Below are 26,229 nucleotides of genomic sequence, written 5' to 3'. Positions count from 1 at the left end.
CTTATTATTATTTGACATGTTTCTAATAGCCATCCTAACAGGTATGAGGTAATATCTCATTGTGGCTTTCATTTACATTTGCCTGATGATTAGAAAAGCTTTTTCTTTTTTAAATGGAGTCTTCCTCTGTCACCCAAGCTGGAGTGCGGTGGTGCAACCTCTGCTCGCCGCAACTTCCGCTTCCTGGCTTCAAGCGATTCTCCTGCCTCAGCCTCCACAGTAGCTGGGATTACAGGCACCTCCCACTACGCATGGCTAATTTTCATATTTTTAGTAGAGAAGGGGTTTCACCAGTGATCTGCCTGCCTCAGCCTCTCAAAGTGCTGGAATTACAGGAATGAGCCACTATGCCCAACCTAGAGCACCTTTTAATATTAGCTGTTGGCCATTTGTATGTCTTCTTTGAAAAAATGTTTATCCAGGTGATTTGTTCATGTTAAAATTGGACTATTTATTTATGTACTATTGAATTATGTGGGCTCATAATATATTTTGGATATTAGTCCCTTAATAAATATGTGATTTACAAATATTAGGTTGGTGCAAAAGTAATTGCGTTTTTTTTGCCATTACCTTTAAAAAATCGCAGTTGCCATTACCTGCAAAAACCGCACATACTTTTGCACCTACCTAATATTTTCTATCAGCTGGGTGGTTGCCTTCTGTATTTGTTTGCTAGGGATGGCATAACAAAATACCAAAGACTGGCTAGCTTAAACAACAGATATTTATTTTCTCAGTCTGGAGGTTGGAAGTCCAAGATCAAAGTGTCAGCAGGTTTGGTTTCTCCTGAGGCCTCTCTCCTCGGCTTGCAGATGGCTGCCATCCCAATCTGTCCTCTCATGGTCTTTTCTCTGTGTGCATGTATCCCTGGTCTCTCTCTCTTCTTATAAGGACACCAGTCAGATTGGATTAGGGCCTCACTAACAGCTTCATTTTAACTTAATCGCCTTTTTAACTTAATCTCCTCTTTAAAGACCTTATCTCTAAATACTATTATACTCCGAGGTAAGGGGGGTTGGGACTTCAGCATGTGTATTTTAAAGAGAAACATTCAGCCGGGCGCGGTGGCTCAAGCCTGTAATCCCAGCACTTTGGGAGGCCGAGACGGGCAGATCACGAGGTCAGGAGATCGAGACCATCCTGGCTAATATGGTGAAACCCCGTCTCTACTAAAAATACAAAAAACTAGCCGGGCGAGGTGGTGGGCGCCTGTAGTCCCAGCTACTGGGGAGGCTGAGGCAGGAGAATGGCGTAAACCCGGGAGGCGGAGCTTGCAGTGAGCTGAGATCCGGCCACTGCACTCCAGCCTGGGCGACAAAGCGAGACTCCGTCTCAAAAAAAAAAAAAAAAAAAAAAAAAAAAAAGAGAAACATTCAGCCTATACCACTTTCCTTCCATGGCCACATGATTGGTATGACCAGTCCCTGCAACAATTACTTTGCCCCCTTTCCCCCAAATCCTAACCATTGCTAACCAACACCATCTGTTTGGATTCATCTCTCAGTGACTCAGTGGTTTTGTACTCGTATAGCTTGTACCATCCTTGAACATATCCCACATCTGAAGTGACCACTTTAGAGTTGTCATATCATACTCAAGATCATTATCTCCTTCTCTCTAGTTTAAATATATATTATTAAGGCACCTAAAATACTTGCTAATTCCTGCTTATCAGGTCCAATCAGCATAATGTTGTCAATGCGGTGGACTAGTGTGATATTTTATAGCATGTCAAGACAATCAACATCTCTGTGGACTATATTAAAGTGAATTGATACACCCCCAAGACAATACTGTGAAGGTATCCTGTTGGCCCTGACAGGAGAAAGCCAACTACTTCTGGTGGTTTTACAAATAGGTATAGAGAAAACAGCATTAGCCACATCAGTAGCTATATACCAAGTGCCAAGTCTTATGTTGATTTGTTCCAGTAAAAATAATACATTTGAGACAGCAGCAGCAGCAATTGGAATCACTTCTTGATTAAGTTTATGAGTCCACAGTATTCTACTAGATTTATTCTGCACTGGTGAATTAAATGAGAATAAGTATCACCACCCCTACTCCTTTTAAGGCTTTTATGGTAGCACTGATTCCTGCAATTCCTCCCAGCCATGCAGTGTTGCATCTGGTGAACTAAATGGAAGCTCCAAGAGCTCCTGGAGCTTCCATTTAGCTCTCCCTAATAATGGTCCTCTTTCTATGGCTAAATCCCAATGTGGGGATCCTGTCAGTTGCTAAGTATGTCTATTACAATTATCAGGTTGATGCCAAAGTAATTGCTGTTTTTGCCATTAAAATTATGTCATTAATACATATTCCAATTACACTGGGAAAGTAGACACATAGTTGGTATGTGGACTAACAGTGGTGATTTCTGTCCCCAGGAATTAGCATCAACTCAGAGCCAGTGTTTAGTAAACCTAAAATGATCTGTGTATTTCCTTTTCGCCAATGTAGAGTCACTAGTAAATGGCCACATGTCGTTTTGGGGAAAGCTTGAAAGAATTTGCCATGTGTACTGTGGCCAAGGTGCAAGATCCTTCCTAAAGGGGACACAGATTCTCTTTCAACCAAGGGACTAAGGGTCTGTGAATTGACTTAGGTCTGAGAACTGGGAGATTGTGACTACCCACTGTGGTGACTCAAGTCAGGTTTTGGCTACCTGACCTAGATCTTTACAACTGTTATAAATATCAAGCAATAATCTATTTCAACTGCCTACCTATTTTGTTCCCAGAGCAACTTTGTAAGCCAAGGCAGTCTGATATCCTGCTGCCCTTTAAGGTAGATGTGCCCACCTTGTCTTTGTTGGTTATGTGCTGCCTGGCCTCTGCTATTCTGAGATTGTGTCATCCCCACTGAAACCAGGGAGCCCATCTAGATAGTGGCATCCTCTATAGTCAAGGTTTTCAAGCAAGTCTAGTCTCTTTAGACACTGGAGGGCAACCTACTTCCACTGATAAGAGAAAGAGTTGGAGTGTTTAAGATTGTCGGTTTCATCTGGGTCCAACCCATTTCAAGTATTGAGATTCTATTATTAAAAAATAACACCCTTTTACGTGAAAAACTAAGAATGTGTATGAATTTAATAGCAGTTATAATTTAGTAACATGAAAATTAAAATTTTGTTTCTCAGCATCATTCTTGTTGCTACAATAAACCAGAGCTTTTAGAATTCTACAGAATATCTCTGGTTCTCATGCCATAACTCTGAGAGTTAAAAAACCTGTGCTTTCATTTCTCTTTATAACTAACCACTCAAAAGAATCCATCCCACACCAGTCTTTCTAGTCACCTTTACAACCATAGCAGTCAAGTGTAGCAGCCACTTGGGCCCCCAAGGCACAGGCTTCAGTTGGCACTTCATCAGGATCAACCACAGGTAATTGCTTAATTGAGATGCCCAGCATGTCATGAATTACATTTCCCTTTGGCAAGGAGCTCAAGCTCAAAACCTCAATCAAACTGACCTTTAATCCCATCTTTGCAGGTCTATTTCTTGGGACTACTCCTGGGACAGGGAAGGCTTAATAAAAAGAATTATTAACTATAATAGAGAATTAGAGTAATGAAGGATTCACTAGTGAAAAGAGAACTTTAAAGAATATAGCAACAGCAGGTATAAGGAGCTAACCTTATAACTAACTCTTGGACTGAGAGACAGAGTGCCCAATGAAGAATCTCCCCAATTCCTCCCAGGGCTAAGATCTAGACCTTTTTGGAGAGGGCATGACCTGGCTCACTGAATGGCAGAGAAGTCACCATTGGGCTACGCCTGCAAAGCTTGTGGAACATGTGCCCTCTGCAACTTGCTGCAAATACCTCTAGGGTACCAGGGAAGTTATGCATGGGGTAGTGTCTCACCTCCTCTACAAAGCTCCTGGAGTTGGGCACGGGAGAGGAAATTGCTAGTTACTGAGCACTATAGGATCTTGGCACTGGAGAAAGCCAGGTATGCTGCAAAAGCCTATCAATACACAGAAACCAGGAAGCAAAATCCTTTTTTTCTGTAATGTCTCTTCAGCGCCCTCTACTGACAAAGCTTCAGTCCCAGAAGGCAAACGAAAAATTGTTTAAAAGGCTCAGATCCATTTTTACAGTGCAGTCAAAAAGGGTGAATTTGGAGCTGAGAGGCAATCAATAACTGGCACAAGCATCACTTCTCAGATTACACTCATGGAATTCGCAGTCAGATGTTTCTACATGTGCCTGGACGGCCCTTTGTCAGTCTCCTTTCCCCCAGGTTTCAACAGGCTGTGACCAAAGGAGGAAATAGCCCGAAGAGAATGTGCAAGCCCTCTTCTCTTGCATTTCCTCCAGCCCTTCACTAAGTACTCTTCCAGGCACGCCAGGCCCGAGTGTCCTAGGATAGGAAACCTGGGCAACAAAGGGAAGTGGGGTGTAAGTTCAACCCCTGTTGGACGTGGGGTGCTGGCGCCTGAACGCCTCCGAAGGCCTCAACTCCCAGAAAGCTGCCTGCCAGGTCACAAGAGCCTTGTGAGGTCTTCCTACCGCCGGGACACTGGGAGGCAGGCGCGGGGCGGGTCCGGCCGGTGACGCTCTGCGATTGGGCGCCGGGGGGCCCGCCCCCTCAACTCGGAGCGTCGGGAGGGGGCGGGGCCAGCCGCCCGCTCGGCTCAGGGGCTGTCGGCGCTTATTGACCCGGCGGCCGCCGCGCCGCCGCTGTTTCCTCCTGCTCGTAGCAGGCGGTGCTGGAGCGCCAAGTGGCGCTGGAGAACCGGCGCTTCCTTTCGCCGCTGCCGCCGCCATCTCCGCGTTTGTGGGGCGGGAAAGAGGGAGGGGGATCGCGGCTGCAGCTGGAGCGGGCTTCTCTCCGGGGGCGGTCCTTTTCTCCCTGCTCTCCTTTTCCTTCTCCCCGCGTTGCCACCGCCCGCCCCTTGCACCTCCCCGCGCAGCCTGGGTTCGGGAGGGGGAAGGTAGAGACGGCTGGGGGCGGGAGAGGCCGGCAAGCGGATGCTAGCTCTGAGGAAACTCATCAATTCGTGCGCCCCGGAGTCCAGGGTACACACCGGCCCAGTGGCAGCGGCGGCGGCGGCGGCGGCGGCGGCAGGAAGGGGCTCAGTTGGGGGAGGCGGGGGCGGTGCCGCGGGGGCGGGCCCGACCGTCCCGGCTAGAAGTTGTAGGGCTAGGCTCTTCACGATCCTGTTCCTTTCTCCTCCGCTTCTCTGACCTAGCTGCGCGGCCCCGGCCCGGGAACTGCCGAACCCGCGCCTCCCCTGGGTGAGGAGGACACGCCTGCCCTCGTCGAGAAAACTTTTCCTGCCGACTCAGTTGGCGCGGCGGTGGCAGGAAGTGCGGGCAGCGACCTCTCCTCCGCCTGCCCCGCGCGCCCTGCCGGAGGTCGGCGCTGAGCTTACGATCAAGTTTGTGGGGGCCCCTTCCCAGCTGCCGGCGAGTCTCGCCTCGAGAGGGGCGCCCGGCCCTGGGGAGGGCGGCAGGCCAGGGCGAAGGCCAAGGGCGTGTGGTGGCGCCGGAGACTAGGTGCGGAGCACGGCTGGGACTCGCACCCGCAGCCGACAGCGCGGAGGGCGCGCAGCCTGGGAGAAGGGAGCCTCCGGCGGCTGCTTCCTGGAGTCAACAGTCCGCTGTCTCCTCAGGCTGAGGACAGTGTCCTGGCCCCGAGTCTATCGAGGAAAATGAAGTTAAGCCGCCAGTTCACCGTGTTCGGCAGTGCGATCTTCTGTGTGGTGATTTTTTCGCTTTATCTGATGCTGGACCGGGGTCACTTAGACTACCCCAGGAACCCGCGCCGCGAGGGCTCCTTTCCTCAGGTAAGCACCTGGGAAGGGGGCGCGGGGCTCCGAGGGGCCAGGCGTGCGGGCCCCTGGTTACCGGGGGGGCCAGGCGTGCGGGCTCCTGGTTACCGGCTCCTCCCCGACCTCTTCCTCCTGCCGCGGCCCCACACCGGTGCTGGGCGAGGCCAGGCCAGGGGAGGGTCCCAGCCGCCGCCAGCCGTGGCTCTGTAGCTCTCGGACGGCAATGATCATCTCTTGGGAGCCATCTCGCCCGGGAGCGCCGAGTTAACAAAGTGCCGGGCGGCGTGCGGCGGCGGCATCGCTCTCAGGGAAGTGGCCATGTTCCGGCATTCGCACCCGGCCTGTTGGGGTGGCTTCGGGCACCTGCTGGCGGGGGAACCGGCGCGGCGTGAGGCGCGCCCCCAGCCCGGGGCCCGCGTATGGCGGTGGGGTCGTTCTCGGCTCTTACGGGGTTAAGTCGCCCGCACCAGTCCAGACCCCTACGCTCACCGAGTCTCGGAAATGGATCAAACCGACCCCACCTAGCCTTATTATTATTATTTTTTCTTCCCCACTGCCTCTGAAGAGAGAGAAGTTTATTTCGTGTTGCAGCCGTTTTAGATGTGAATCTGTAGGTTGATTTTAGTGTCGTCATTCTTCAGCTATTACCTCTGGATTGTTTGTAGCAGACATGGGGAACCGAGTGGGGAAGCGCGTGTTATACTCCGGCCGAAAGCTGTGGGGCGCTCAGCCCTGCGTCCAGTGGTAAAATTGGTAAATGAGTTGGGAAAACGACCCATCCAAAGTCTTATTTAAAGTTACCGAAAATAAGCAAAGCGGACACAATCTGTTCCCTTTGGAAGGGTACCCGCCGCGCGGCATGTGCGAGTTCAGTTTCAAGTTATTTGCCAATAACCTGTGCACTTCAGAAATTGGGGTGGAACTGGGTATTATGTAGTGTGCTCTGGAACGGATGAACCTGAAGAACTCAAACCCTGACAGGGCAATCTAACTATTCCTACTTGACTTACGAGAGAGAGAGAAGCCTAGACGTGAAGTTGATATTTTTTTCTCTTTTGTGACAACTTAAATGACCAAAGAATATTCTTGCCATTTTTTTCTATTATGCTAGAGCAAATGGCATGAATTTAATTGAGATTAAAGGACAAACTTTACTGGAATTATTTTGAAAGTGAAAAAAGACCCTTTTATGGGTGCTATCATCAATACAGAGCACTCAACATGTTTTGTCGGTGAGAGGTATTAAAAATCTTGCTGCAGAGAGATGTATCAAAATTTTAAAAGCCTCTGCTTTCCTTAGGTAGTATGACAGAGAAAATAGAAACAAGCACTATGGGCATCTTTAAATCTTGAGCTCAGAGCTTGTCCAGTGCTTCTTGATGAGGTTGGAGAGAACAGTTGGAAAAAGGTAAGGAGTTTTAAGCTTAGCTTGATATGTTGTGTAATTTTGGGATTGAAATTACTGTAATTTTTTTCCCTCCAGTAACCTCATTTTCAGAATTTCCTCCATTACAAGAAAATCATAAAAAGTGATATATTTTACTTAAAGCATTTCCTTAAATAATGTCCTTTGGCTTTGGCTTGATGATCACTTGAAAATGATTTACGCAAACATCTGGACCTGGGTTTTCTGGCAACCTTGACATTTTCTCTATTTCTAAAGACGTGAGTGACTCATTCAGTTACTGGGAAATCTTAGGCAAAGCTAATTCCAATATTGTAATACCCATCCTTAGTCCTCAATGAGAGGCTGAAGTTCTGCTTTAAGTGTAAAGCATTTGATGAAAGGTGAAAGTGGCTGCTGGAGAAGGCTGTTGGTACTGAACTGGGAGGTAGAGCATTTTGTATTTAAGATTGCCTTTCTCAGATTTTCTATACTGGATTTTCACTGCAGAAAGAAGAAATTCTTTGAGTGCCTGGAAGGCCGCTGACTCCCCAAGCAGACAGACATTTTAAGACCCTTCTGTAAGCTTAACCGTTATGTGTGTGACATTAGCCTTCGTATCTTAGGTAAACTTCAGTGGGCGAGGGAACTGAGGCACGGAGAGATTAATTAGCTTGCCCAAGGTCACACAGCTGTAAGCTGAGATTTGAACAGGTAGCCTTTGTAGCCCAGGCTCCCAGCCACTATGTTGTCGTGCCTCTTAGGAATCTGTTGCCTACTGTTTAGGCTGCCATCTGCTTATGGAAAGACCTGATGTAAAATAGAAAGCAGTGATCCTCAACCTTTTTGTACCGGGGACTGGTTTCCTGGAAGACAGTTTTTCCACAGACAGGGGTGGGGTTGGGGGGGAGTCGGAGGTTTTGAGGATGAAACTGTTCCACCTCAGATCATCAGGCATTAGATTCTCATAAGGACCATGCGACCTAGCTCCCTCGCATGCGCAGTTCACAGTAAGGTTTGGGCTCTATGAGAATCTAATGCTGCTGCTGATCTGACAGGAGGTGGAGCTCAGGCTGTAATGCTTGTTGACCTGCTATGCCACTCACCTCCTGCTGTGTGGCCTGGTTCCTAACAGGTCCACGGCCCTGGGATCGGGTACCCCTGATGCAGAGCATGTTGCTCTCTGGTACTTTAGCTTATAACTAAAGGAACTTCTATTCTGAAGCCATAATGAATGTGGTCCTTTTTCTGAAACATTTACCACTTGAGATTTATACCTTCCCAGAATGTCTGAGCTCATTTCAGAGCTAAACATTATAATGAAAACCATTATGTAGTCCAGCATCCAGAACTTGAGTTGATTCTTTTTTTGATTTTTATTTATTTTTTTCACTGCTTCTAACTTAATAACACCAAACATAGTAAAAGAAGGTTGCAATACATTGCTTTGGCAAGTTTGGGTACTGAATTTTTTCTTGAGTTTTAGTAGAGCCAAGCAGGTTGGTCACTATGTGTCATTTTTGGTGTCTAGTAGAATGGTTTATTTAGATAGGTGTTGAGTTCCTCTAAATTGTCCATTTTAGTTGGTTTCAGTTGATATGGAACCTTCACCAGGCTTTAGGTTCATCTTGTAAACAAGATATTTTTAAAGACCATCCTAGATTGAGAGCAATCTATTTGTTGTTTTTTTTGGAGAGGGAAAACTCTTGTGTTTTCCACCATTTGGCTGGACTCTGGGGCAAGAGTGGGCTGGCTCAGGGTGCTTCAGTTTCTGTCACCCCGGAGCAGCTGCCTGCGTCTGAGATATTCTTTGGAAATCTATCCTGAAGCACTCTGAAGCCTTCCTTCTGCTTCTTGGAGGACTAGAGGCAACAGGGGGCCTAATCTGATGTAACTTGTGTGTATATTTCAGGGTTAATAAATCTCAGCTAAGAAAATTAATAAAAATTCCACTGTGAATGAGAGGTTGGTCAGGGACTAATGTCCTGAAAATGCTTTATGATAACTTGGAAGAGTTTGAGCAGATGGAAAGGAGAAACTTTGTTAAGGTCTCCCTGAAATTAGTCATCACTTCTTACAAGCAGATTTCACAAGTTGCTTACTATCTATGGTGTGTATAATAGGGTTGTCTTATTAATGTCTGATGTTTGGATCTAGAGAAGTAAATTAATGAGTCAGATTTTGTGCAACAAATGATCACTCTTTAAATAATTAGTGTAGCATATGACCGTAGAGATTAACTCTTAAAATACAGAAATTGAGACTCTGATGGAAAATGTGAAAGTGAAGTTAAAACTTTTATCTTTTTGCCTATGTAACATTTATCAAGTGATTAAGTGAGAATGCCTTTAAATAAGCATTTGATTGAAAGCCATTAGAAGGTGGAAACTTGTATACCTTTTTCTTTTTTTTCTTTGGGACAGGGTCTTGCTCTGTCATCCAGGCTGGAGTGCAGTGATGCAATCACAGCTTACTGCAGTGGCCTTGAATTCTTGGGCCCAAGGCATTCTCCCACCTCAGCCTTCTGAGTAGCTGGGACTACAGGTGTGTATGCCACTGTGCCTAGCCAGTTTTAAAATTTTTATTTTGTAGAGACCGGGTCTTTCTATGTTGACTATCTAGTTTCGAATTCTTGGCCTTAAGCTGTTCCCTTGCCTCAGCCTTCCAAAGTGCTGGGATTATAGGTGTGATCCACTGGTCCCAGTTGCCTTTTTTTTTTTTTTTTTTTTTTTAACTTACTATAATACAGATACAGAAATGTGCTTACATGCTTTTCATCAGTAGTACTTCTTAAGAGTCTAGCACAGTAGATGTTATTAATGAAAGTTGACCCATGGCAATATGTATAACTAGGACTTTGATTCCCCAGTTTTTTTTCTTGCTTTCATAAATCTGTAAATCTTACTTAAGAATGACATATAAGGAAAATATGATCTCCTTCCCCTTCCTTCAGTGCAGTCTATTTATAAACAATAGTACTTGCTGCTGGGGTTTGTTCACGTTTGTATGAGGGAGTTTGTCTTATTTCCTGGGATATAATACTGAGATCTGTGTTTTTTGGGAAGTGATGGAACTTTGATAGTGCATCCAGCATTTAGGAATGCAAGAACAAACATTAGAGCCTTTTGAGGATGGTTTTCTGTAACTCCTCTTCGGTCCAACAGCCCTGTGGGACTCTTCCTGATCAGCATTTTTCACTAAGACCCAAACTGACTTCCTATAAACCACCAGGGCCAGATACTCATGACTATCTGTGGTTTGAAGATAGTAGTTTATGTTTTTGTTTGTTTGTTTTTGTTTAAATTGAATTGGGTGTGTTGTTCCCAGATGAACACTGTTATCAGGGCCTAAGCAAATTTTTTTGTCAGGGAGATGTCACATTTGTATTATTGGAAGGGGATTTTCTGTCTTAGCTTTTAATTTGCATTAAGAGGTGTCTGGGCTGTGGGCATAGTAGTGACTAACATGACCACTTTTATTTGTTTTTGAGTCAGCTATTGCTTTTTGTGATAACTGAGAACTTTAGTCTTTTTTGAAGGAGTGAAGTGTTGAGAGTTTCCTGGAATGAGTGGTTCCCTAGCTGTTGCTGATCACCTGGTTTATTCTTAGCTTTTTTTGCATTCAGGAGTCTTAGTTTTCCCTTGTTCTCCAACTTCTGTAATCTTTAAGAAAATGAAAGGATATTTAGCAGCTCTGATGACCTGTGTTTGCTGGATTGTAAAGGCCTTATTGCATTTTTTGTCCCTTCTGTCTTGGTAAAGTTCCTGATAGCGGCAGCTTTTGTAAAAGTTTGAGCAGAACTTAAGGCAAGGAGGAAGAACTCTAAAATAGTTATTTTTGCTTCTCAGTTGTTATTAGTAGGTTAATCAGAAGAAGAAGTAGGACATTTTAACTAAAATGGGTTTCTGTTTCAGTTATCAAGCCAAGCTGCTATTTTTAAGGTTGAAACCATGTTTAAATTCAGACAGATTTGTGGATTAATTGTACTGAAATGGAGCTCACATCTAGTGCTTTAGTGAGTATAGCTAAATTTGCCTATAATAGGGAGGAAGTAAATCATTTGATTTGATGAACTGTGTCACTTGAGGTCATAGCATAGCTTTTCTGAAAGAGTGCCCTGTTTAAGGTAATTATATTTTTATGCAGACAGGCGAATAGTAGGTATCTAGTGAATATCTTTTTTTTTTTTTTTTTTTTTTTTTGAGATGGAGTCTTACTGTGTCGCCAGGCTGGAGTGTAGTGGTGCAATCTCGGCTCACTGCAATCTCCGTCTCCCGGGTTCAAACGATTCTCCTGCCTCAGCCTCCTGAGTAGCTGGGACTACAGGCGCCCGCCACCATGCCTGGCTAATTTTCGTATTTTTAGTAGAGATGGGGTTTCACCATGTTGGCCAGGATGGTCTCGATCTCCTGACCTTGTGATCTGCCTGCCTCGACCTCCCAAAGTGCTGGGATTACAGGCTTGAGCCTCTGCGCCTGGTCGGTATCTCTTAAATATCTTAATGTTAAATTTCTAAATCTAACATACTGTTTTCTAAAGAAGAGATCAACTTTAAAGTACTTTAGTTTAAAATGGTACATGCTCTACCATTTGCTGCCTCTATCCAGGGTTTGCAGCCTCTTTGCTGTTGACATTTTGGGCCAGAGAATTCTTTGGTCTTAAGGGCTATCCTATGCATTGTAGGGTGTCTAGCAGCATCCTTGCTCTCTACCCAATATCTGCCAGCATCACCGTTCTCTCTCTGTCCCCCTAGTTGTAGGAATGAACACTGTCTCCAGACACTGCTCTCAATATCCTCTGGGAGTGGGAATCATCCCTGTTGAAACTGCATTGGCTGTGGTTTTGTCAAAGGCCTATTCTTTATACCCAGTACACATCATTAGCACTTTGTGTTTTAGGAAGGAGTGATCAAAAGGCTGAAGCTCAAAAAGCCAACTAGCATTTTTTGATGGGTGAACTCTATTCTTCCTCAGGATGCCTAAAATTCACTTACATATTTAGGATTCTAAATTGTAGTATGTTACAAAAAATTACAAGGATAGATTATGTTCATATATAAGTTAAAGGAAAAAATGGAAGATTATTATAATGGAACTTAAAAAAATCTTTTCCAATCGGACATATGTATTCTGAGAAAAACATTAGGGTCTGGTAAATAGATCATCTTTTACTTTCTTCCAGTTGAATTAGAGGTTGGCACTTGTCCAGATTTATTCCCCTTGCCTTTTAGCATAGGAAGATAAGGTATATTGATTAATAAGGTGGTATAAAAATTGCCTGCAAAAATGTTTTGAAATGTCTGCAGTTTTCTCAGGCAGACTATTTACTTTTCAGTATATTGTTTTTATTTCTGTTAATTTTGATGATTCTGGTTACAACATTTTAAATATGTTCTTGAGATGAGAAAAAGCATGGAAAGAAACTGGGAAATAAGGAGAGTGGATAGAGACTTTCCTCCTGATCGTTTCACTTTGTCCTCTAAATAGCATTTTTTACGAAAGTGTGATGGAAGTGGGAAGGCAGGGAAAGAATGAAGTTCTTGACAAATAATCTTCTTTCTTTTGTCTCCAAGGCCTCTGGTTTTGAACTTTGCCTAAGTCAGCTGACTATGAGTGAAATCTGCCTGCTGCCTGTCTTTGTAGGGCTGTGAGCTAAGAATGGTTTTTACATTTTTAAATGGTTTAATAATGTTTCATGACATAGCCATAGTCATTCATCTACCAATTTTCTCTGGCCACTTTCTCACAGCAGTGGCAAAGTTTAGTAGTTAAGACAGAAACTGGCTCACAAAACCTAAAATATTTACTATCTGGCCCTTTTCAGAGTTTGCCAATCCCCAGGTTAAACTATATTTCTCTAGTGTTAATAATGGAGGCAAATAGTATGGTTAGATCTGTTAAAGTATATGTGAGTTAATTAAAGACAAACAATTCTCATAAATTGGTTATTAGATAAGCATTGGTCAAACTTTGTGTTTTTAGAGAGTGGTTTAAAACTTGTGTAATCTGCATGTTTCATAGATTTCCAGGTATCCTTGGGGAACTTCGATGCTAGAGCACGGACATGCTTGATGAGTTTGCTTCTCTTCTTTCACCTGAAGGTTTTACACTGTAGGACTGCTCTGGGAAGGAAGGTTCTGGGCCATGAACTAGGCAAAATTGATCCGTAGCTTCAAGACGGAAATATGACTTTTTGGATCTGCTATAATTCACAGATGGGCTTAATTCTGAGCCCAGTCTGATTGCGTGGGTTAGTTCTGAGAAGGGAGAGCTCAGGTATAGGTATCTTCTTCATAAGATGTTAGGTAGAATATGAAACTCAGCCAGTCTCTAGGATCTTGAGCGTTGCTCAGCTTGGAGGCAGGGTACTTTCAGGTTGTCAGCAGAGGTACTGACCTGTTCTTCTGCTTATTGAAGAGTAATTCTAGCTAATTTTCATCATTTTCTTCACTTTTAAAGATTATATGTCACTTTCTTTGCTATGACACAGGCCAACACCTCATTTGTGTCCTCAAGAGATTTTAGTATCATCTTTAAATTGTAGTATACTTAGTCTGAACAAAATGGGGGCAATGTGTCTCATTGAGTAGTGTTAAGGTTAGTGTTAAGTAGAGTTAAATATTTTTTTTTTCATTAAAAAAAGTGTGCATTTTTGTATTTTTCACATGTAAATGGATTTACCACTGGCCACCTTTGCAGAAGGTGCCTTTGGAAGTCCAGAGAAATTAAATGCTTTTTCCATGAGCAGAGAAGACTCCAAATTTGACCCTGTCCTATGTTCTTGCCGGTGCAGTTCATTGGCTTCAGTGAGGAGTCCGGAGAGCTGGGACTTTACCAATGATTTTTTTTTCTTTTAAACATGTACAGGGTATAAATGCACATAGAAATAATTCATATGACATAGAAAGGTACACATTGACAATAGAATCCCTCTCCCTTTTTTCCCCATCTTTAGTCCACTCTTCTCTGAGTCCCACTTCTGACCATTTCTTTATGTTCCATGTGGGTTTCCTTCTTTAACTCTAAATACGTGCATATACCTCTTTTTTGATTTTTGTTTCAATTTTGAGCTATTGTTTCCCTTTATAAGAGATGGAGAATTTAACTCAATACCCCCACTCTTCCCAGTTTTTAAAAAGTTTTGTATTCAATTTGTTTGATATACATTAACAACTTTCAATGATGTAATTGCATTTGTTTTCTTGATCCATCAACTTTAGACCTAAAGCGACTCCCCACTCTGTCAGTCAAGGAATTTGGTACTTCTCAGCCTCTCCCACTCATTTCTTTTCCTTCTCATTTCTCACCCTCCCTCAGCCATCAGTTTTTTTACATCAACATACCTTATGTCATCTACATTTCATCCTGTGACTGAATGTGTTATGTGCTCTGACTATAGGTTGGTTACAAAAATTGAAAGCCAGTAAACAAGGATACAGAATTTTAGGTAGGAGGAATAAGTTCAAGAGATCTATTGTACAACCTGCTGATTATAGTTAATGATAATACATCGTAGTTTTGAAAATTGCAAAGAGTAGATTTTAAGTGTTTTCACCACAAAAAAGAGTATGTGATGTAATGCATGTGTTAATTAGCTTGATTTAGCATTCCACAATGCATGCATTTTTCAAAATGATATACTTGATAAATACGTACAATTTTTATTTGTCAGTTAAAGAGAGCTTGTTTGGAGGTTCCCGCAGGGGAGTGCAGCTCCTTGCATACCCTTGACCAAAGACCAGTCCTCCTCTATCAGGGATGGTCATCCTCTTTGACTGAGCGTGCAGCTTCGGGAGGGACGCACATAGAGCGGTGAGGGAGGGAGGGGACACCCGCCTAGCCAACCAGATCAGCCAAATCAACCCTGGTAATCAATGGGTGACAGATTTCACAGCCAGATTGCCCTCACATCCTATTTGTCAGTTAAAGAAATAAAAAATGTTAAAAAAAGAAAACCAGTACATAGTGTTTTCAATTTTATGATATTAAATACCATTCAATATATGTCAGATAGTTTGGCTTCCTAAGAAGAAGGGATAATCTTGATAATTAAACCTGTGCCACTTGAAGGAAATATTCTGAGCATCAGAGCAAGTGGAGTCTCTTATATTCCAGCTGGTGAGAATCATGCTGTATTTCAGTTTCCTTCACTTCTGGACCATGACTTCCTTATATGTAATTTTTGTTTTTTCTGTCTATTTCTAATTCCTTTCCCTTTTCGTTAGTGTCAGAGGAAATAGAAGTTATTGATTCCTATCTCTTGAATCTCATTATTTAAAAAATCATTTTACAACTCAGTATGCACCAACATTTTGGTGCCTTGTGCCTACTCAGGATTGAAAGTATGAAGTTTTGCCGGTTTTTTTTTTTTTGGTTGTTCACAATTACTATTTACTCAAATTGCCATTCTTCTTGAACTGATAGCGCTTTGTTTCCTTTGTGATGAGAAGCCTTTCCCTTCAGGGTGAGGACTTTGGGGCTAAAGATGTACTTTGCAGCAGTTCCCTTCGTTTCTTTGTACCACAGGTGTAGAGGAATGTGGAATTTATGGGTCTTGGCCTTGGTGGTAACATTTTACCTGTAGAGCATCAGAACATTGAAGCCTGAGAATGTGAATCATTCTTAGCATCATTTTCTACATAAAGTCCTGAATTGGTGTCTTTAGAATCCAGTGAAGCAGTCATTCTTTTAATAGTCACCAGCATTCCAGAAAAGTCATACATATGAAAAATTCAGGCATAGAATTGTAGAGTAGACTGAGTCCTTCCGGGACAGGTATTAGTCTTTGATTTTTCAGATAAGGGCACCGAGTCACACATAAACTAGATCTCAGCAATTTGTCCAGTCACAGCATATCTGGGACATGCATCCTGACTTATAATTCACTGGCCTTCTGGCTGTACTATACCCATATCCAGCATATATTTGAAAATTTACTGCGTTAGGTAATATGGAAATTATGGTAGACATATATTACTTGCTTTGAAATAACTTTTTAGTTATTTAGAAAAACAAACTGCCATTTGTTAAACTATTAGAGACAGTTAAGTGCTGTTATTCATTAAAAGTTAAAGAGGTTAGAATGTTGTCTGGCATATAGTAAGTGCTCAATAAATGCTAGTTGTTACCAATGGACAGATTTGTAGCATACCTATTATGTAGCAGGCACTGTTCTAAGTTCTGGGGATACAGAAGCTAAGACTAAAACAAGAGTCAATATTATTTTATATTCCTGATATAAAGGCAAAGGCCTTAAAGAGAGCTCAGAAACAGAAACAAGTTCTGGTGATGGCCTGGCTTAAGTTGACTAAAGGAGAGGGTAAAGAAGCTAAGCTTTTCCTGTTGGATAATACTTTGAAGGGAGAAAGAAAATGGCTAGTGTAAAGTACGGTGCTTCTGAAGGCTTTGAATCCTAGAGGAGATTGGCTTGATTTAGAATCTTTGGTGCCTATAAAGAGTAGTTGGGAAAACACTGTAGGTAATTCAGGATCGGATTGCAAATTGCCCCGAGAGTTTGTCTGAAGAGTTATGAGTTAGATGGTAGTGAACCACTCCAAGTTATTGAATATACCAGCAAGCTGCTTGAGAAAAGCAGTGTGAGAGAATTAATTTTGTAGAAAATTTTAGACCTGGAAAGGAGCTAAGAGAATATTCAATCTAGATTATTCTGGTAGCTGTGTGTAGGAAGACTCAAGTAGGAAGGCAGCTGAGAATCTGTTTGAGGTAATATAGACATAAGGCAGTAAATCCCTGTACCAGTATTGAATTGGCTAGAATTGAGAGGATGAAAAATGTGGAGACATTTTGTAAAGAGAAAGACCAGAGCTTTTTAACAGATTTAATCAAGGGTAATGATGAGTGGCTTGAATCAGAGAATTTCTCCTACCTTTTTCCATTGGGGTATTGGAGACTGGTTGTACTATTTGCAGAAGGGGATAGCTTGAAAGATAAGCTGATCTGGAAAGCCAAGTTCAGTTTCATTTATGATGACGTGGATGTTAGTGGAAATAACCAAGTGGTCTGGAAAGCCAGTGAGAGATCAGGGAAGGGAGATGCTGATCTGGTAGTCATCAGCATAGCCGAGAATGAATGAGCTCACTTGGGGACTGTGCTGAGTGAGGGCAGGGCCAGGTACATTTCTTATAACCAAAAACTGTACATCTTACATTAAGAATATTTTGTAGCAGATGTTAATGAAATAAAGCAGCCTGTGTTCAAATTGTCAAACTAGCAGCTCATGGATCACCTTACCTAAGGAAAGGTAAGATGATCAGAAGGAAGGATTTCTAAGAAGCATTTTAGTAGGAGTTTAAAAAAGACCCTTCTCATCTTTGGCACAAATGATAGGACTAAATTATTTTTTTCTGGGTTGTTTAAGACAGAACATAAGTTGTGTGTGTGTGTGTGTGTGTGTGTAGGATGGGCAGACAGGTCGTGGAGAGGGAGAGAGAGAGATTTATTAAGGATCAAAATGCAACACCCCAAATAGGGGACTGAAGTTTGAAGGTTGTTCTGAAGGTCAGACATATTTCTGAGAATACCCTCCAAATTGCCTGTTGTTGATGGTAAAGAAAAACCCCGTTCTGTTGGGCTGGTAGCCGACCGCATTAACTGGAGAAGTAAAAACTGTCTTTGACCCAGGGCTACCTCTGGAAAATTTGTAGGGTCAAATAATAACACTTGAGGTATCGGATATTTCTTCCAACTTTTAGGTAGAAGATCCAACCAATAATTGTTTTAAACAAAAGAGATTTGAGAAGAACTCCAGAAATTTGTATCCTTAACTCATCTTTGATAGCCAATGGTATGATATTTAGAGGTTTGCTATAATCGTATTGATATATATTATGTTATGTCTTACTGCTGCATTTGTTGCTTCTGTGGTATGTACTGTGTCTCACCTTGCCCTTGTAGACCAGTTGGTACAGATGGATTTTTATAAAGAAAGACAATAGGAAAGAATTTGTAAAACTTTAGAGTCTGTAGTGCTTGTATAAAGAATAGTTTGGAAATTCAGAATTTATAATAATTCAGATGAGACTTGCCTAAATACCTGTCTCCTGTCAATAAGAAATAGAAGGGGGGACTTATTCAGGAAATGATTAGTATAAATAAGGTTGAAGGGGGGTTGATTATCTAATTAGTACAACCCTGCCTTCAGAGGCTTTCCAAAACTATTTCTGTATGAAAAACAATCTCAGACATGTCAGTTGCATTTATTTTAATAGGCCAACACTGTTTAGGTTGATTACTGACAATTATTTTCTTTTTGTGTTGAAATTGTTTGTCAAAATTACTTGTGTAAAATTATAAGATGTTGACAGAACTTTTGTTAGCATATCCTAACATACAATACATGGCATTAATTCATGGTAAATGTGTTTAGGTAGTATAAATGGATAGTGCCTAATAACCTTGTGTACAAAGATAAGCATTTGTCATAAATGTAAGACAGATTACCAACATAGACCAGCAATCATTGCCTATATGATGTGTAACAACATGACCCTGGTTAGCTGAGAATTGTTAAGGTCTGAAAGTGTATCACGTGAACCTTCATGCAAGTTCTTGGGTGGGATACACTGTTGGCAGATTCTGTCAGAGTGCTAAGCATAAGAATATAAATTAAAAATAAGTTTTAGAAGAAAAGTCGGTGTGGTTTTTAAAAAAAATTCTGCAAAGAATAGTGTTCCATAGAACAGGTTGGGAAGTGCTGAATTAAAGAAAGAGTTCTATTAGTCAACAGTTAATATGTTTAGTGCCACTTAATTGCAGTTATTAAATGGATCTGTAAGTAATAAAACTGCATTTTATTAAAATTTTATAATCTACATATTTTGCCCTACTTATACACCCTTCTTCCAGTCATTTTTAAGTGGGTATCTGTTTTGCATAGTCTCATTTTATGTAATAGCTTGGTGTCTAAAATGTTGCCTCAACAGGAGGTAGTTTCTGTGCAGCCATATTGGGCTGGTGCAGATAGGGCCATATGGTTCTAATCTAAACATACATCTGAAAACTCATAGGGTGGAGCTGGTGCTGTTTCCTGGAACCTGTAGAAAACGTCAGCAACTGGAGTCCTGACCACATTTTTGGAGGAGGGTGGTGAGGGAATGGGATGCTATTATTTGAGGTCAGGACTTGGATCCTGTGTAGTGACTCTGGCAGCTACTAGCTTGGTGGCCCAGCTGCAGTAGTCATGAGTCCCTTGAGTGCCCCGCCAGAGCAAGGGATGTTGGGCTTGGAGTCCCAGCTTTTCCCTTCACAGTCATTTGGCACTCTTACCTGCATCTGAGCAGCTTCTGTTACTGTCATACCTAGGCAGGTGTGAGATTTATGAAAAATGATTTGCCTGGGCAGAGTGTATTGCTTCTGCAATTTGGTGAGGGATTCTGTAACTATGTATTTTTTGTGCTCACATCGTGAGGGCATTTATTTCTTTGAATGAACAAGTGGCTGCACAAAGACAGATTCCACAATTTTGAAGAAATTCAGGCATGTTAAGCTCTCAGTCTGGAAAATACCATTAAAAGGTTTTCTATAACTGGCTTGTGGCTCATTGATAGACAGGTGGCCACAGCCCCAGTTCACACTCTTTTTGGCCTCAGCACTACACATCTTAAGGGGTGGAATGGGCACTTGGAAGGTTACCTGTCATTTTATCAAACTCAAAGGCCTTCCTGTTAAGTTCCAGAGATCTGACTAAAGGCAGGGTTTTTCTGTTGAGATTGAATAGCAGCTGACTGACCAGGGACTGCAGCAATAACGATGACACCCCTGCTAGAAATACAGACTCTCTTTTACCAAATCGCAGTTCCTATATTTAGCTTTAATGCGGCGCTTCTTAACTGGGAATGTGTGAGAATCGCCTAGTGAGCCATTTTAAATTATAAAAGGCAGATCTCTGCGCTTTTTCTAGGTAATCCCATTTGTTCCCATTGCTTGAAATTCATATTTATTCTGGCCACTCAAGTTTATATATTTAGCCCTGACTTCTTTCCTGAGTTCCAGACTTGCATGTTCACTGACACCACCATTCAGCTATCTAATAGTTTCAGAATATAACATTTGCCCCTCTGTCTCCGCCCCAATAACTGGCTTGTGGGCCTGTTCTTCTAAAATGCCACCCATAATCCTCCCCCTTGCCCTAGCAAAAAACTCAATGCCATTTTTTGTTTTCCTTTCCTGCCCCTCCCATTCCTAGCTCATCTTTCTTGTCATTCTTTCATGTTCCTTCCCTGCCTGTCCAAGCTACCATGGCTTTTACCTGGCAAACTGCAGCCTCTTAGTCCATATGCCCCACTGTGGCTCCAGAATGGCTTTAAATTTTTTAATTGATTGATTCTAAAACTCAGTCTAAGATAAAGATGTTGATGCTGCTTTTTCTGAAAATTACTTTGAACCATAAAGGGTAACTCTGTCTTTTCTTAACTCCTTTATTCAGTTAGGTGTAGAGCCTTGTTAGACCAAATTATGCCTGTGGGAGACAGTTTATGAGGTTGCACGGCCTCACCCTCCATTGCTTGGGCTCACAGCTCCTTTGGGTCATGGCTCTCCAGCTCTGATGATAGAGCTTTGGGCAAGACTTTCTCTAAAAAGGACTAAGCTTAAGAATACTTTATAAGCTTTATTTTTATAAGGCCAACTATTTGCTAGGTATATTAGTTTCTTATTGCTGCCATAACAAATCACCACAAAGTTAGTGGCGTAAAACAAGAAAAATGTGTTGTTATACAGTTCTTTAGGTCAGAAGTCTGAAACAGGCCCTACTGGACTAAAATAAAGATGTCTGCAGAGCTGCATTCCTTCTGGAGGCTCCAGGGGGGAATCTGTTTCCCTGCCTTTCCAGCTTCTGGAGGCTGAGTGCATTCCTTGGCTCAAGGCTGCCTTCCAGCAATAGCATCATTCTGATTTCTTGTGTCCTCACATCTCCCTCTCTGGCCTGACTCTTCCATTTTCCTCTTTTCCCTTATGATTACATTGGGCCTACTCAGATATTCTAGGGTTTTCTTCCCATCTGCAAAGCCTTAAAATTAATCACATCAGGGAAATTCCTTTTGCCATGTAAGGTAAGGTATTCACAGATTTCAGGGATTATTAGGACAGGGACATCTTTGACTAAACATTATTCTACTTACTGTACCAGGCACTATTTACATTTATTTGCATATACTAACTAATCCTCATAACAACCCTGTGAATTAGGTATTATTAATTCTCCCCATTTTACAGATGAGGAAGCTGCAGCACAGAGAAGTTATGTAACTTTGAACTTGCCCGAAGTTACATAGCCAGTAAGTAGTGGTGCCAGAATTCAAATTTTGGTTGGCTTCAGAGTCTGTTCTTAATTATGATGCATACTATCTGGAGGTGCATATTATAGTACCCTTCAAAGTGATTTTTCAAAAGCCATACTTTTCACATATGTAGCAGCAGCTGCAATAATACCTTCTTCACTGCTTACTTGTTGGCAGGTCCTGTGCTAAATTCTTTCATAGCCATTCCAAGCAATAGGTGTTAGCATCTGCATTTTGCCCATAAGAAACTGAGGCCCAGGATTAAGTTACTTCCCCAAGATCACATGGCCAATAAGTGCCGAAACTGGTATTGGAAGCCAGTAGCCTGAATAGGAGCCAGTGCTTAGCCATTAAGCTGAATTGCTTTCACCTTTATCTGGTGAAGGACATCATTAATGATAAAGGTAATCTTTGCTCATACATGGTGGGCACATTTGATGACATAATCAGAGTCCAGAAAGAACTTGGTGTGTTGGAGTGATATATTGAATCTAACAGAATTAGATTTGAAGGAAAAAAAAACGTAAATGAAAGGTGATATAGATCCTAAGTTTCAGATACATGCATACACTTTGGAGTAAAGTTTTGTTTCTTTTGAATGCTACCATTGGTGGGTATATTATAAACATATCTTCTACAAGTCTTATAACTAGAAACTTGATTTGGTTGAGTGCAGATCTTATATCACTACCATGATAGGAAATAGTCCAGAATTATCATGGGGTTCTTTTTCCAAACTCCCTTCACTCCCCACATGAGGTGAAAATAATAGTCTCTTGAGCTAGGTTAGTGATGGTAGTGAAAATGGAAAGCTTTTGATTGGACTGTACGGAATCCATAATCTTTGCTCTAGAAAGGGAGTCACATATTGTACTATATTCACCAGGTCATGATTGTCATCCTGTGGCCAACGTGGGTCCCATTCTATATTATTCCCCAAACAGCCCATGAAAACCACCCTATTAATTAGCTCTTTCCTTCCCATTCTTACCTACTTTTTGGAATGCAGTGAAGACTTCTTTTGGATTTTCTTTCTTCAAAAATGGTTAGTGTGTTTTGTTTTTATTTGTATTATTTTTGGTGTGGGTTTATATGCCAAAACATTGAATACTTGGAAAAAAATGTTATACGCCATTTTTCTTTCTTTCCTTCCTTTTTTTCTCCCAATAAATACTTAAGGTCCTGCTGTGTGCTAGGTAGGTAGGCATCAGGGTACAGTACATTGAGTAAAACAGCTATGGTGCCTGTTGTCAATATAGGGATTCATTTAGTGAGGAAAAGAGGGAAGCAATACATGAATAACATAGATAATTGTAATAAAACTATGGAGGAAACAAAAAATAAGTTGAGATAAACCATAACACGAGGAGGCCTGTTTTAGAATGGCTGGGGAAGGCTATGCAGAGGTGACATTTGGCATGAGAGTTAAAGCATTATGTAAACAGAGACCATGTACAAAGGTTTTAGGGTGGGGTGGGGAGGAGCTGGCTTGGAACAGAGAGAAAATCAAGGTGAAGCTAAGTTGAGAGAAAGACATATTCAGTCCTTACTGACTGTGGTGTGCAATGTTTTGATTTTGAGGGTGCCTAACTAGGTAGAGATTAAAGCCCCTTACTGGAGACCTGAGGACTGTGGGTGTCTTTTTGAGGAGTATGTTTTTTGGACTTAAGTTTGAAAGACAATTTGAGGCATCAGGTAGGCATTTGAATATATGGGTCTGTTTTGCAGAGGCGAGGTTCCAGCAGGAGATATAAATATGGGAGACATCATGGAATTTAAATCATGGAGTGGATGAGATCATGTAAGAGAGTTTAGAGAGGTAAGAGGCTCAAGAAGCTAACCTTGAGGTACTCTAACATTTAGAGGTTGGGAGAGAAGGAACCAGCAAAGGAGACTGATAAACAGTTGGCAGGAGGAAAACCTAGGGCATGTTGTACTGGGAATGAGTAAAGAAAACGTTTCCAGAGGGAAGGAGTGCTCCATTGTGCCTGATACTCCCTGAGATGATGGATAAGGTAGGGGCAGAGTGCTTTTCATCAGGCTTGTAACATGGGAGTCTTTGGGGACTTTACAGGGTCAGTTTTGGAGGAGTGGTGAGCAGATACTGATTGTAATGGGCAGATGAATGAATGGGAGTTTGTAAGGAAGGGGGATAATGAGTAGAGAGAGACTTTTGATAATCCTGGTACATGAAGTGAGTGGGGCTCTGGAGGGGAATGGGAATGTAAGGTGTTTTATTCAGGGTTCTCCAAAAAGACAGAACTGATAGGACACACACACACCACACACACACGAGAAGGGAGTTATTAGGAGAATTGGCTTATTTGATTTTGGAGACTGAGAAGTTCCACTATAGGCCATCTGCATCTGCATGCTGGAGAACCAGAGAAGCCGGTAGCAGGACTTAGTCTAAGTCTGAAGGCCTCAGAACCAGAGAAGCCAATAGTGAACTTAGTCCAAGGTGGAAGGCCCAAGAACCCAGGGACCACTGGTGTGAGTCTAGAGTCTAAAGGCTGGAGAACCTGGAATTCTGACATCCAGTGGCAGGAGAGGAAGAGCTGCTAGGCTCTTGGAGAGAGAGGGTAAGAATTTGCCCTTTCTCTGCCTTTTTATTCCATCTGGGCTCCCAGTTGATTGGATGGTGACTGCCACATTTAGGGCACATCTTCTCCACGTAGTCCACTCACACACCATCTCCTCTGGAAACACTCTCACAGATATACCTGGGGCAGCTCAATAATTCTAATCAGTTGCCAAACCACTTGGGTTTCACTTTCAGTAGATAAAGGATGGGCTCAGTGCCTACTGAAGCTCTGAGAATAATCAGTGTTTGACCAGCTGTCTGGATATTCTTTTATCTAGTCAAGTTGAACCCCAAATTAACCATCACATGGGGTTAAGCACAGAAGGGTGGAAGCACAGGAGTTTGACTTTTTTAGATGTACATAGCATATAATAAATATTAAGTTGAACCATACGAAACTGGTGATATTCGACCTATGAGATTGTTTTACCTATGAGAATGGCAATTTCGTATAGTTTGATCTAATAGAACATGTTATATTACTGAGAATGAGTTGCTTTTAGAAGTGGAGCTTGATTGAGCAATATTGAGAGGGTTTAATCAAAAGGACAAAGAACAGAGTCTTGGAGCAGTTGAGATAAATGGGATTGTTGCTCTGCAGAGGGTTGGCCTTTGAAGCAGGGAGAAGGAAAGACACACACTTTTCCAGGAAGGCAGGAGAAGATACACAGATTCAACCATGCTGGAGGGATCACGATGAGGCCAATACCCAGCAGGTAGTATCCTATTTGAGGTAAATAATTATGTAATAAATGTACGGATTTAGCTGTAGATACACACTGATTTTGTTCATAGGACTGAGTGGGTACTGATCCTGTTCTACCTTGTGGTAGACTCTTAAGTTTTTTCTCTCAAAGGTCTTTGATAGGTGATTTTTTGCTTGGTTTTTCTCTTTCACTAAAAGTGGAGTAAATCAAATATCATAATCTCCTTCCCCACTCCTGAGCAGTGCAATGCTGTGGCCTCCCTGTAGAACTGATTAGCAAATCAAAGAATAAAGGAGTTTTTTCACAGGTGATTTTCTTGCCCTACAGAAAATTGTCTTTTTCAATGTTACTATCAGTATTCTTTGACTTCTTAGCATAATTGAAGCATTATCTATGATTTCTGTTTCTTTAATGCAGACTACAAGTGCATCCTTTTAAGGTCATTCTACTCTTCTCTGTCACATGTACAGAATTTGCTTATGAGGTGTGTTCATTTCAAGAATTTAACCTGTTTGGAGGGAGACTTCATTCCACTACATAATATAATTTTAGAAACGATGTTCTTTAGACCATTGTGTGCACATATCCCTAGGCCATAGTTTTCTCCATGTACTTAATTCAGTATAGAATTCCAGGTACTGATCATTAATAATATCTTTAAAGCTAAATGAGATTGAAAGTCATCTTTAATGGCTGTAGGATCATTTTTTCATGAACTATCTCCTCTAATGTTTATTTTGAATAATACTCTTATCCATGGATTATGGGACCAAGGCCATAATAAAAATATTCCCAGTAAGGGTTGTCTTCTTATTCAGTGTGTACTTGTTGAGCTATAGGCAGTTTTGCTGTGTATGTGGCTCTAAAATGATCTTTTCCTCAAAGTACAGAAAGATCTGGAGAAATGTGGGCACTCATGTATTAAGTTTGTAGTATTGTAATATTGTAAGTATAAGATAAAATGTGGTATCTTTTTTTTTTTTTGAGACTGAGTCTTGCTCTGTCACCTAGGTTGGAGTGCAGTGACGCGTTCTTGGTTCACTGCACCCTCTGCTTCCCAGGTTCAGGCAATTCTCCTGCGTCAGCCTTCCGAGTATCTGGGACTACAGGTGCTTGCCACCACAACCAGCTAATTTTTATTTTTTATTTTTTTATTATTTATTTTATTTGAGACGAAGTTTCGCTCTTGTTGCCCAGGCTAGGGTGCAGTGGTGCGATCTCAGCTCACCACAACCTCCGCCTCCCAGGTTCAAGCAATTCTCCTGCCTCAGCCTCCCGAGTAGCTGGGATTATAGGTGGCCACCACCACGCCCAGCTAATTTTGTATTTTTAGTAGAGATGGGGTTTCTCCATGTTGGCCAGTCTGGTCTTGAACTCCCAACCTCAGATGATCCTCCTGCCTCAGCCTCCCAAAGTGCTGGCATTACAGGTGTGAGCCACTGTACCTAGCTGCTAATTTTTGTATTTTTAGTAGA

General features: G+C 42.0%; 3 protein-coding genes across 3 annotated transcripts in view; 2 read left to right on the top strand and 1 right to left on the bottom strand.

The window, feature by feature from the left end:
- LOC126956139 (uncharacterized) overlaps positions 1–26,229 on the top strand; it is a 604,199-nt gene that overhangs the window by 267,014 nt on the left and 310,956 nt on the right. The window lies entirely within an intron of this gene.
- LOC126956261 (uncharacterized) lies at positions 4,626–5,104 on the bottom strand. The gene has a single exon (XM_050793116.1). The coding sequence runs from the start codon at positions 5,001–5,003 to the stop codon at positions 4,644–4,646; it is 360 nt and encodes a 119-aa protein (XP_050649073.1). The 5' UTR covers positions 5,004–5,104; the 3' UTR covers positions 4,626–4,643.
- MAN2A1 (mannosidase alpha class 2A member 1) overlaps positions 5,652–26,229 on the top strand; it is a 175,378-nt gene continuing 154,800 nt past the window's right edge. The window contains exon 1 of the mRNA XM_050793036.1: positions 5,652–5,798. Coding sequence (XP_050648993.1) covers positions 5,664–5,798 — 135 coding nt within the window. The 5' untranslated portion in view covers positions 5,652–5,663. The remainder of the gene's footprint in view (positions 5,799–26,229) is intronic.

Source organism: Macaca thibetana, chromosome 6, assembly GCF_024542745.1.
Source record: "Macaca thibetana thibetana isolate TM-01 chromosome 6, ASM2454274v1, whole genome shotgun sequence".
Lineage (NCBI taxonomy): Eukaryota > Metazoa > Chordata > Mammalia > Primates > Cercopithecidae > Macaca > Macaca thibetana.
Note: the sequence above shows the minus strand (reverse complement) of the source record. Positions and strands in the feature narration are given on the sequence as shown.